This window comes from Pteropus vampyrus, unplaced genomic scaffold (assembly GCF_000151845.1).
Source record: "Pteropus vampyrus isolate Shadow unplaced genomic scaffold, Pvam_2.0 Scaffold34, whole genome shotgun sequence".
Classification (NCBI taxonomy): domain Eukaryota; kingdom Metazoa; phylum Chordata; class Mammalia; order Chiroptera; family Pteropodidae; genus Pteropus; species Pteropus vampyrus.
In genome coordinates, this window is record NW_011888815.1 from 5,658,862 (window position 1) to 5,671,163 (window position 12,302).

At 53.9% G+C, this 12,302-nt stretch overlaps 1 protein-coding gene across 1 annotated transcript in view; it reads right to left on the bottom strand.

Moving 5' to 3' along the window:
- The window catches only part of IGF1R (insulin like growth factor 1 receptor), a 295,325-nt gene that overhangs the window by 50,527 nt on the left and 232,496 nt on the right, over positions 1 to 12,302 (bottom strand). The window contains exons 6-10 of the mRNA XM_023528984.1: positions 8,919 to 9,133; positions 6,877 to 7,003; positions 5,321 to 5,559; positions 4,545 to 4,712; positions 4,158 to 4,362 (exon numbers count right to left, since the gene is read on the bottom strand). Coding sequence (XP_023384752.1) covers positions 4,158 to 4,362; positions 4,545 to 4,712; positions 5,321 to 5,559; positions 6,877 to 7,003; positions 8,919 to 9,133 — 954 coding nt within the window. The remainder of the gene's footprint in view (positions 1 to 4,157; positions 4,363 to 4,544; positions 4,713 to 5,320; positions 5,560 to 6,876; positions 7,004 to 8,918; positions 9,134 to 12,302) is intronic.

Sequence of the window (12,302 nt, forward strand, 5' to 3'; positions counted from 1 at the left end):
GCTCATTCCACCAGGCAGAGAACCACAAGGTCAAGGCGTGAGGTCATGTCACGACTGAAGCCACTTTCACAATGTCGGGGGAGGAAAGGCCCGGAAATGAGGCTGATAATTTCCCATCCTCACACCACTCAACCCAAACCGACCCTCCCGGAAGGGACAAAAAACAAGAAACCACGTTTATTGCTAGGGAGACCACGTTTATTGCTAGGTTTTAGACACCCACCAGGACAAATTTCCTGCCTTCTCTTCAAAACCAACACAACACGCAAAACCAACACAACACTCAAAACCAACACACTTGCAGCTATGAGTACAAAGTTGCAAAATGATACGGTGTCAAAACCCCTCCCGTGGCCGACCTCTCCTTCTCCTGGGACTATATCATTAAGTTCACTGGATGGTTTATTTATTTATAAACACCACACTTCCGGAGACTGCAAAGCTGTTACTTACTGACAACAAGTCAGGAACAAAGAGAGGCCACACGGGACGTCATCACGAAGACAATTATGGGGCAAGCAGAACAGTCATCCACAATTCTTTATAAACAGCCACACTTCCAAATGGTGTGACCGACAGCAAATACCGTCACCAGCTCGTCACACCCTCCACCCCACAAGACAACCTGCTCCTCTCGGAAAAAACTTTTTACTCTTCAATATCCATTGACATCTTGGTTACTTAAACCAAACTATATGATTTGAAAAAAAAATAAAGGCAGCGGTCGATGAAAGGCATTCACCGTCAAATACTGACTCCAGAAAGCAGCTTATAAGCTCCAACTCCCACTCTGCTTCAAAACAGACGGGACACACTGGGCGACGTACATAACATCCTAAATCTGACTTGGACTGGTTTTAGCCCCCGAATAAACTGTTCTTAGAACAAAGGGAAAGAAATAAAAGGGCCTTTGGACAATTTTGTCGCGAAACAGAAAACCTTCCTGACTCAGTCATTCTGCCACCCGGAAACTCCTACCTGAATTCTGTCGGAAATTCTTTAGACATCAGATTCATGCCTCAGTAGGAGGTGTGAAAAGACGAACCGGAAGTTCTTATAAATCGTGGCCCCTCGCCATGGGCAAAATATGATATTTATATCCATTCTATGAAGGAAAGGGACAGGAAGCTGGACCCGTGTGAGGAGGGATCGGCACACAGGAAACTTATTTTGAACCCGACCGCACGAGCGCAATGCATTAATAACAGCTGCGTCAGCCACAGCTCCGCCTTCACCGCGCTTGACCTTGAGGCTCCACATCTGGTGAGTAAAACGGGTCATGCCTTGTAAGTACAGACTGAGAGCTGGGGGCCTTTTGGCAAAACCTTTCCAAAGCCTGGACTCAGAACCCAAACCTGTGGCAGACCGGGGGACCAGACAGCAACGTAACCCACAAGCTCCGATGGAGACTCAACAGACAAGACCTGCCCCGCCTGTATGGGACGCTCCAAAGCCACCATCTTCTGTGCCCACAGGAAGTAACGCTGGCTGAGGCTCCGCTGGTCTGTGCGTGTGTGTTGGGGGGTGGGGGGGGGAGGGTGGAAGGCCCATGTGGAGAAGTGATGCCATCGAGAGAAAGAGCCTGGGTCTGCGGGAAGTTAGGGGCCGCGTCCCAGAGCCACCGTTCATTCATCAGGACGTCCGAGAAGCCGCTAGCTAAGCCTGAATTCTGGTTTTTAAACATCTTTGAGCTCTTTTCCAGCCCTCGGACTTTCCAGTGCTGGGAACTGGTCATGATCTACAGAATATTTGGACTGACACTTGAACCAAAGCCCCACAGTTACTAGCCAACAGGAAATGTCACCGGTGGGGCAGGTCACAGGGCCCACAGTGGGCTCTGAGTTCAGTGGTTTTAGCCCCTTGGAGAGGACGGCAGGGGCAGAAGGCCACCAAGTGATGGAGGAAAGACTGCCTCCAACTCCGCAAGGTCTTTCTTTCCTAGTTCAGTGGTTTTTCAAAGTAAGATGGCTATCTCTGACTATTACTCAAATATTGAGAAGGTCACTTGACAGAAAAAAAATCGTTTTAAAAACCAGCTGTTGTTATAAGCGAAGAAAGCCTCAAAGGCCCAAGTAACAGCGGAGTAAATGGAAGCTGCAGGCTTCTGGTGCCTCTGGATGGATGGATGGATGGATGGATGGATGGATGGATGGATGATGGATGGATAGATGATGGATGGATGGATGGATGATGGATGGATGGATGGATGATGGATGGATGGATGGATGATGGATGGATGGATGGATGATGGATGGATGGATGATGGATGGATGGATGGATGGATGATGGATGGATGGATGGATAGATGATGGATGGATAATAGATGGATGGATGGATGGATAGATGGATAGATGGATGGATGGATGATGGATGGATGGATGGATAGATGAATGGATGGATAATGAATGGATGGATGGATGGATGATGGATGGACGGATGGATGGATAGACGGATGGATGGATGGATGGATGATGGATGGATGGATGACGGGTAGATGAATGGATGGATGATGGATGGATGATGGATAGACGGATGGATGGATAGATGGATGATGAATGGATGGATGGATGGATGGATGATGGATGGATGGATGGATGGATGTGGATGGATGGACGATGAATGGACAGGTGATGCGTGAATGGACAGATGGATGGATGGATGGATGGATGGATGATGGATAGATGGATGGATGGATGGATGATGGATGGATGGATGATGAATGGGTGGATGATGGATAGATGAATGGATGATGGATGATAGATGGATGGATGATAAATGGATAGGTGATGCATGAATGGATAGATGGATGGATAATGGATGGATGGATGATGGATGATGGATGATGGATGATGGATAGATGGATGGATGGATGGATGGATGGATGATGGATGGATGGATGGATGATGGATAGACGGATGGATGGATAGATGGATGATGAATAAATGGATGGGTGGATGGATGAATGATGGATGGATGGATGGATGGATGGATGGATGGATGGATGGACAGATAGGTAATGGTAAGATTTTTGATAGAAAGATCGATAGATTAGAGGATAGGGGGTCGGGAGCAGGACGAAGGGCGGCCACGGTGAGAACTCGCGGGCGGGGCGGGCAGCCGAGCGCTGTGGGGATCGGGGCACCATTGGCTCGTAGGTGCCATGCTGCTCTGAATCCAGCTCTTCCGCTCAGACTCCAGGCCAAGGTCACCCCTAAACTTCACTCTAAAATCCACCCCGAAGAGAAAGGAGCCACGGGCCATCACTTCCGTCCCGTTTCCCACGCATCACAGGGTTCCCCTTCTGAACTCTCCCCCACTTTTACTTTTTCCGTTTGTTTTACTATTTTTTACTGTGGTCGAGTAAAATTTAAAAAAAAAAAGTAAGAAAATGTTGCCTTTTAAACCACTTTATAAGGTGTTCGGTTCGGTAGCACTGATTACACTCAGAAGGTTACACGACCCTCACCGCTACGACCAAAACTTTCCCTCGCCCCCAACAGAAGCTTATACTCATTTTGGGATGTGCTCCCACGTTCCCGCGCACCTCCAGCCCCTGCAAACCCCTGACGTCATTCCTGTTGCTACACATTTACCTATCGTGCCGAGTTCACAGACGTGAAGGCATATGAGGCTTCTCCTCTTGCATCCGGCTGCTTTCACTTAGCATAATATTTTCAAGGTTCACCCACGCTGTAGCCCGTACCTCAGAATCTCATTCGTTTTTCGGGTTGAGTAAGATTCCATCACGTGGATGGACCACATTTTTTAACCCATTCATCTGCTAGTGGACACTCGGGCTGTTCCCGGATCTCGCCGGTTTCCATGAGCACGGGGAGGTGATCTCGGCCCTCTGCGCTTCAAGTCCCTGTCCCCACGGAGGACAGCCCACCCGCCCTCCGCAGGTCACTGTGTGGCTGAGAGGCGGCTGCCCCTGTCACATCCACGGCCCCCAAGAGCACGAACCCCGAGCGCCCCTGCCTCAGGGCGACGGATGCCCACGGAACCCCAAACTGCTACCTTCTCGGCTGCTCCCCCCTGAGGCTGCTCGCTTCTGCCATGACGCTGTGGACACACAAGTTCCCAGGGGGCACAGAGGAGCAGAACTGGCCCAAGCGGGCACCAGCCCGGAGACACTTTCAAACGACAGGGGCACATACCTGGGCACGAAGATGGAATTGTGCAGGAAGTTCTCGAAGACTTTGCGGTACTCGGCCTCCTCCTTCTCCGCCTGCTTCTCGGCTTCGGTTTTGGGGCACGCGCAGCAAGGCCCCTTCTCCCCACCGCACACCTCCGTCTTGGGGTTCTCCGTCACCTCCTCGATGTCGAAGGTGCCATCGGCATACTTCCTGATGGGGATTTTGTCTGCTCGGGAAAGAGAGGCCAGCGACAGTGCCCCGTTACTCACGTGCGAGGACAAAGGGCCACCGGCGCCTTTCGTCAAGAACGGGGCTGCTTCTCCCACGAAGGGCATCCCGCGGGGCTGGGCGCGCTCGGACGCCGGCGTCGCGCTGGCACAGGGGCCCCCCACCTGGCCACCTTCCTACCTTTGGAGCAGTAATTGTGCCGGTACAGGTAGCTGTCCTGAGGCTGGCGCTGCCACCTCACGATGTAGTAGCTCAGGTTGCCGTTGGGCAGAGAGGGCGGGTTCCACTTCACGATCAGCTGGGAAGAGGAATTGGACGCGGACAGGACGTCCAGGGGGATGGAAGGAACTGGAACAGGGAGAAAGGGGCCGTGTCAGACAACGGGGCGGACCCGAGACGCACGCCGCCAGGTACTCGGCGCGGGCCAACCGGAGGCCGAAAGTTTGGCCCGGATGGCCAGAGAGCAGGCGACGTGGAGACGCCCCAAGAAAACCGAGCCTTGCGTCCGAACGGTCTTCACGTCAAACGCCAGCCTTTTTCCCCGCGCGATCTCTGTTCTCAGGTGACCTCTGTGAAAACAAACATCGCGGAGCCGCACGTGGACAAAGCTTGCGGGGCGGGAACGGGTGGCCTCGAACGCACGGCCGATTCAAACGCCGGCTTTTTCCGTCGTTCCCACTGCCATTCTCTACGTCGGTTAACTCCAGCAAGCGGCGAGACGGACCCTACATCTGCGATTGTGAATTTGTGATACCGAGTGGCGAGAAGCCGAAATGAAAACCGGGGAGTCAAAAAGGTGGGTGAGGGAGAGAGAGAGAGAGAGAGAGAGAAACAGATTTAGAGAGAGAGAGAGAAGCAGAGAGAGCGAATTTGCAGAAACAGGCCACACAAGGCCCTGAAGTTGAGCGAGGCCATGACGACGGCCGACACGGGGCGGGAGCGTGGCGCGTGGCTACCTGAGGCGTTGGTGCGGATGTACAAGATTTCGCTCTTGGCCCCGCGGATGTGGTCATTCTCCACCATGGTCAGGGTCACGGCCTTGACGTACACGGCGTACTGCGTCCAGGGCTTCAGCCCGTGCAGTAGGATGCCGGGCTCGATGTCCTTGTTGGAAGGGAGGTCCACGTCCACCATGTTCCAGCTGTTGGAGCCGCAGGCGTCCTGCCCATCATATTCCGTTACGTTTTTAAAGGGTCTGAAAGGCGACGGGTAAAGCCATGAGGGCTCTGAGTTCCCCGCCCTCGGAAGTTCTTCCCGGGGGCCTCGTCACGTTTTTCTATGATGGGGATTCTAAAGACAACAATCGATTCGATTTTTATGGCAGAATAAAATTAAGGGACTGGACTCCAGGTGTCACCACGGTTACGTCGCCCTGTAGAATGGGACCCTCTGCCTCAGGAAGAGTGAGTTCTGTGGGTATTGGGAATGAAGATGCTGCTCCCTTAGTAATACCTGCAAATACTATTTTTCTCTCTTTGATTGTGGCGATTTTTTTTAACGTTAAGAAAAGAACCAGCCTAGTCATTTCATGCAAACGTCGGCTATCGGTAAAGAATAACTTTTGGAGACAAATGACTCCGCTACAGAAAAACGGCTTCTAAAATATAGCTTCCAAAATCTAATTTGTCCCCAAGCGATTTTGATTACTTAAGTATCTTACGATATTCAAATATTTCGTTTCCACGTTGTGTCAAAAACTAGCATCAACTCTTCGGTGAAATTACCCGCTGACTAGCGAAGGGAATAGAGTATTTGTGGCTGCGGGGTGGGTGGAACCCCCAGCAGACGACTGGGCTGGACAGCCGCTGGCCACTGGCTTCTGAAGCAGATGTGACATACCGTGCCCCGTCATCACGATGGAAGGCACGAGGGACCCCCCCTGTACAGGAGCCCTAATCTTCCTGGGCCCCACTTTTTTCATTGCAAGGACCCTTTCTGGGGCCCTGGTTCCAGCTCTGGGGAAGCCCAGACCTGAGGGACCTCGGTGAGGAAGGGATGGAGCAGACTGGGGAGAAGCGTGACAGCTGCCACCTGGGGTAGTCAGTCCCGGCCGCTTAGGCTGGCGAATGCCACCTGAGGGTGCGAGGTGAGCCCCAGGGGACCTTGGGAGAAATCACGAAAGGCCTGAGGCCCTTTGCTTTCCATTCTCCTTCCGTCATGTGGAGGGCTCGCGACCTGGAGCAGAAGGCCACACCTGGGAGGGGCCCACAGGGAGGGGGACACCCAGGGCCCCTCGAGGCGTTGCTGCAAGGTTAGTGGGCAGCAGGGTTGACCTGATATTTCAACCACGCCCTCCATCCCATTTATAGTTGATTGACCTCAGTCTCTAAAGATCAAGCTCGACCCTTTGAATTTATTTTATTCCAACCCCTCTACCCACCGACGACGCTAACACTTCCCCATCTGCAGCTGTCACCGGCAGGGACGGGGGTCATGTGACAGCAGGGGCCGCGCTGAGGACGAAGCGTGGAGGGCCACCCAGAGAGCCCTGCCGTCACCACGCAACACTCACGCTTCCTTGTAGTAGACAGTGAAGCTGATGAGGTCCCTGTAGTCTGGCGGCCGGTACCGGTGCCACGTGATGATGATGCGGTTCTTCCACGTCGTGGTCGAGGTGAAGTGCAGGGCGTCGCTCTCACCTGGGGCACAGACGCGCATCCGTGAGGGACAGGGAGCAACGTCCTTCCCCTCCGGGCGTCCGCGGAGCCGCCCCCTGCGCTGTGTCTCTCTTCTCCGAAGCCGGCTGCCCACGCTAAGTCAGTCCGTTTCCGGACTGCTCGGTGGCTTCTGAGTCTACTAAGGGCCCAACCTTTCACTACGTGAAGCGCCGAGGGACTGTCCTGTCCCCACAGGGGCATGGGACACGGAGCCATGAGGGGCTCCTAACCAGGAAGAGAAGGGCTGCCTGACCGAGCAAGGTGGCCCCATCTTTCCGCTGACCCCTAAGCCATGGGCTCCCGCGGGGGCGGGAAGGTGAGGGTAGACCTTTAAGCTGCGGTGACTCTCCTTAGATACGACGGCACCTGTCCTGTCGTTGTGGGCATCTGTCTGCTTGTGTGCGACCACCAAAGACAGGTGACAGACCAGGTGTGCCACAGAGGGGACCTTTCCTTAGTCTACATTTGGTATCGGACTGGAAGATGCAGGGACTCCTCGGCGGGTGAAAGGAAGAGGCTAACGGCCGTTAAAAACTAACAAGTCTGCGGGGGGCAAGGCGCGGGATGGAGGTCGGAAAGACACCGCGGTTCCTGCTGAAGTGTTTCTGAGAGAGGAAACGCGGGTTTTGTTTTCAAAGGACAATAAACGGCTACTGTATTCTGCATCCGACAGGTCAGACCGGCCGAGCGTGAGGAGGAAGTCACCGAAAGCCCTCGGACACATCCCCGGCTTCCGCCGTGGCCGGAGCAGGGAGTGCGTGGGGCCGTGGCGGGGGGCGTGAGCGACACGGTGCTGGCTGTAAACAGGCTCCCCAGCTCCGTGTCAGGCGGCTCTGCTCTTACGAAATCTCTCCGAGCGAACTGAGTGTCTACACCGAAGGCCAGACACCGACCGACAAAACACGTCAAAGTCCAATGCTCATTGTTTCACGGATGCTCCACGTGCTCGCGCTAATCACCCTCCATCATACAAATTACTCTGTTTTTTTTCCCTAATACCCTTCTCTTCTGAAAAGCTGACGGTGGAGAGACAATTTCCTTTTATAATGCTATCCGGCCAAACGGAACCGTATTTCAAAAAGCGGTTTTATAGACAGGGTCAGATGAGAAACGCACCGTTGTATCCTAGACACGAGCCCTCGCTGGTGGGAGGTTATAATTATATTGTTTTAAATTTAAAAAGCAGTGTTAGCTCGGGGAGGCAGGCTGTCGCCATCTTTTTTGTGTTGGGGTGGAGGCTGGCTCCGGGGACGTGGCACCTCGTAGCTGAGGTCCCCTGCCCCTGGGCCACCCCTACACTCTGTGGGCAAGTGAGGGCCGAGGTCGCTGCCCGCCAGTGCTAGAGAGGGCCAGCTCTGCTTGAAAAATAATCTAAGCGTCTACCTGTGCATAGAAAGACATTAACTCTGCGTGTTCTGTAAGCACGTTTTCAAAATCGGAGGAAGAACCTATTCACAAATGTTTAGCACACTTGCATAGATGCCAAGGAAAATTTACTGATATAAATCTGTCATGAATCTGCCCACTATCGACTCTGAAGCTACAGATGTATATATAAGCAAAGTGTTAGTTAAGGAGGCTTCCTGTTCCCCCAAATCCGAGGTCCCCAAACCCCGGGCTGTGGACCAGTGTCGGTCAGCAGCCTGTTAGGAACCAGGCCGCACAGCAGGAGGTGAGCGGCGGGCGAGGGGGCGAAGCTCCATCCGTATGTGCAGCCGCCCCCCAGCGCCAGCATCACCGCCTCAGCTCCGCCTCAGACCCTCAGCCGTTAGGTGCTCACAGGAGCATTGGTCCCTGGTGCCACTAAGGGTGAGGACCGCTGTCCCAAATGAAGGGAGGAGAGTTCTAGATCAAAGTGGGGGGCGGTCGCTTTATCATGGCCGTCAGGTCCACTCACAGGAGGCTCTCTCTCCGTTGTTCCTGGTGTTTATGTCCCCTTTGCTCTGGCGCCCTTTGGTCCCCGTCACCTCCTCCATGCGGTAAATTTCGGAGACACAGAGTTTGGGGTTGAAGGCGAAGTACATTTTCCCGGCTTTGATGGTGAGGTTCCGGTGGTCCCAGTCCCACAGCTGCTGCAGGTTCTGGTTGTCGAGGACGTAGAAGGAGTAATTCCTAGAAGCACAAACACCACGTCAACGCCCCTGCCCCGCTCTGTCCACTGTCCGGCCCAGCCTGCCGGCCACCCACCCGCACGTCCCCCGTGCCACGGGGCTCCAGGATCCATCGCCTTCGCCTGCAAGTAATATAGTTATTAACGGTATATGAGAGAGCGTCACCATCGGCGACGGCGTGCTGAAATCGACAAGACGCTTGTTTCATGACCTCTGTCACCAACAAAGAATGCTCCTCGCAGCGAGGGTGCCACGCGGATCACCCCCAGACACGGCTTTGGCGGCTTCTCCCAGCACAGAGGATGTCTGATGTGCCGGCAGCCCGTCCATGGGAGGATGGACGACGCTCTGTGCTCATCCCGACGGGCGCACGACATTCCGCCGTCACCCTCGGGGACGAAGTCCACCCACGCCGTCCGCAGTGTAGGAGAGAGAATGAGACACGGAGACAGACTCGGGGCGGACCTGTTTCCTCCCCCAGGTGTACCCCACCTTGAAAAGCCCCAGCTCCAATCTCTGCAGAAGATGGGGGAGGAGGACTGGACCGCGATGGACAGTGTCCCTGGGCCACCCATCCAGGCAACGGCGACTCAGTGTCTGACAAGAGCACAGAGCTGATGAGCAGATCTGGGTGGGCCAAGAATCCAGAGCTGACCAGCGCACCCTGGTGATGATGACGCTGTTGGTCCTGGGATCCTGCCTGGGAACACGCTGGTCTCACAGAGGCCGAGCACCAGCGAGGGGCTGGAGGTCAAAGCCGACCAAGTCAGAGGTGGGTCCTGCCCTCGTGAGCACACACGGAAGCAGCAGACCTAGCTGTTTACTAAAGGCAAGATGTGGGGACAGCCAGAATCAGCTACAGCCATCTCGGAAAGAAGTCACGCCCGGGGAGGAGAGGGTGCAGACAGCTACGGCTCGGGGACCAGGCAGGCCGGGCCACGTTGCCCATCCGAGTCCCCCGTGCTGAAGGGTGTGCTCCCACGGACCCTGACTCCTTGCCTCCCCCGTCCTGCTGCTCCCCTGCCTCAGCTTCCTTCTGGAAGGAATCTAGGAATCAGCACGGCACTCTGAGCTACGTCTAATATGCACCCCCAGATCCAACACGCAAAGGGCGGAGAAGAAAGGATCCCGCCCTCTCTGCGAAGCCAGGACAGGAGCCCCAAGCCCCGCCCCACCCCACCCTGGGGGCTGTGGCCATCGGGCACCTCTCTGTGCCCGGCGGCGGGTCTTCCCCTACCCACATACCAGGACCTCTGCACGCCTGATCAGTCCTCAGCCGGAGTCGTTCATTTACAGCAAAGCCTAAGTTATAGTTACGACGCCGCCAGGCACGCGTGTGACATCTCCTTGGGAACTCGCCCTCAGGGAGTTCAGAGACAGGGATCCAGGACCAGAATGTCACGAATGAGCTGCACGGCCACGGGTGGGTCACTTAATGCTTTCCATAGCCCCGTTGACTCACAGACAGGACCACGAGGCATGTGAACAGGTGTTGTCTGAGCTCTCCGTTAGTTTTAAGAGTGCAGGACTCTAACGCCCAGGAGGAGTCACAGAGCTGAGGCGGACTCTGCCCCACCAGCCGGAAGCCCACCCCTCCACGAGCCCCGGGACCCATCCACGCATGTGCTGGGGGATGTGGGTGAGGTCGGAAGGCAGGGGCCTCTTTACAGTCACACAACTGAAGGAGGATTTTACAGGTGGGAAACAGATGCCTCCTATTTTAGGCCTGTTCTTGCCCACAGAATATTTGCAGCTCTGAAGGGACACTCTGCAGTGTCAGCTGCCCGGATTCCTGAGTTGGCCACACGGGAGAAAAAAAAAAAAAAATCTCCTTACTGGCACAGAAACCTCCGGGCCGCAAGCGAGGGCCAATTAACCAGGTCAAACTGCCAACTCGCCCCAGGATGAGGCTTCTTTTTAGTAAACTAATTTCATTGGCAGGGAGCAGATCAGCGCCGAAAATACCTTCTGAACAAAACACGCCTCTCCCCATGGGAGGAAGCATGAATTACAAATCAGGAATTTGACAGATGAGTGGCAGGCGCATGGAAATTCTGTGTATGCGACTAATCACTTTGAAAAGCAAGATTATCTTTTTACTGTAAATACAAACATTTCTTACAACCCTGAAGAGGGCCCGAAGCCAGGATACCGATATCAATAAAATCCAGGCATTACGGAGCCCATGGAAGCAACAGGAAAATAAAAGTAAAAGTCCTGTCAAAATAATAATCAAGCCATTCTTGGGCTGCCTGTCAATACCGCTCCCGTTTTCAGCCCCAGCCCTGCGGCCTGGCTCCGTCCAAATCCTCCCATGATGAGATGAGAATTCAGGGATGGTAAAAGGCAGAGACGTATCCGCGAAGCTCTGAGACGCGCACACTTAGATTTTAATTGTTTCCTAAAGGAAATGGCTCTTAAGTCAGTTACTCAGTAAATGTGATTTCCTAATCGTCGTCTTGTCCGTGTGCATGACAAAATCTGTTTCTTTCTTAAATAGCGGGAAAACCCTCGACTGTCTTTATTTTTTAAATAAGAGTTCATCTGAGCCAAACGGATGACACGGGGGGGGTGGGGGAAGCAGGATCTCAAATGCTCTCTCCTACTGTCTCACTGTCTGAGATATGACTCTCGAAACAGAGTGAGCGATGTCCTCGAGGAAACCCTGGCCGTCCGCGTTTTTATGGGCAAAGCGATGCCGCCTGATGCTGTCTGGGCCTCTTTCCCCACTGCCCACCACTCTGCTACCTATTTTCATGTGATTCTGCTCGTATCCGTTGCCAGCCTGCAAATCGAATTATAAAACCAGCTCGCTCGGAGTGCAGACTAAGAGTTCTACTCCAGGGAAAGTGCTTTGAATTTCGTGTTTTGAACTTGACTCGGTAGCCTGGGCTGCTCAGGAGACTTCTGGAGGCGGACGAGTTCCAGTATGGAATGCCCAGGCTGTCGGGCACGAAGGATCTCTATGCTGTGAATCTGTCTGCTCTCCATCAAAACAAAAAGCTACAGAACTCTGTTCCGATTGAGCTTGCTTATGTTCTCGTTGGCTGTGAGCGATTCGAGAAAAGAAGTACTTTAAGGCACTAGTGTGACAAGAAAATATTGAGGAAAAAAAAATCAGAGAGCTTTGGGGACATGCGCATGAGAACACAAGTCACAGGATATAGAGA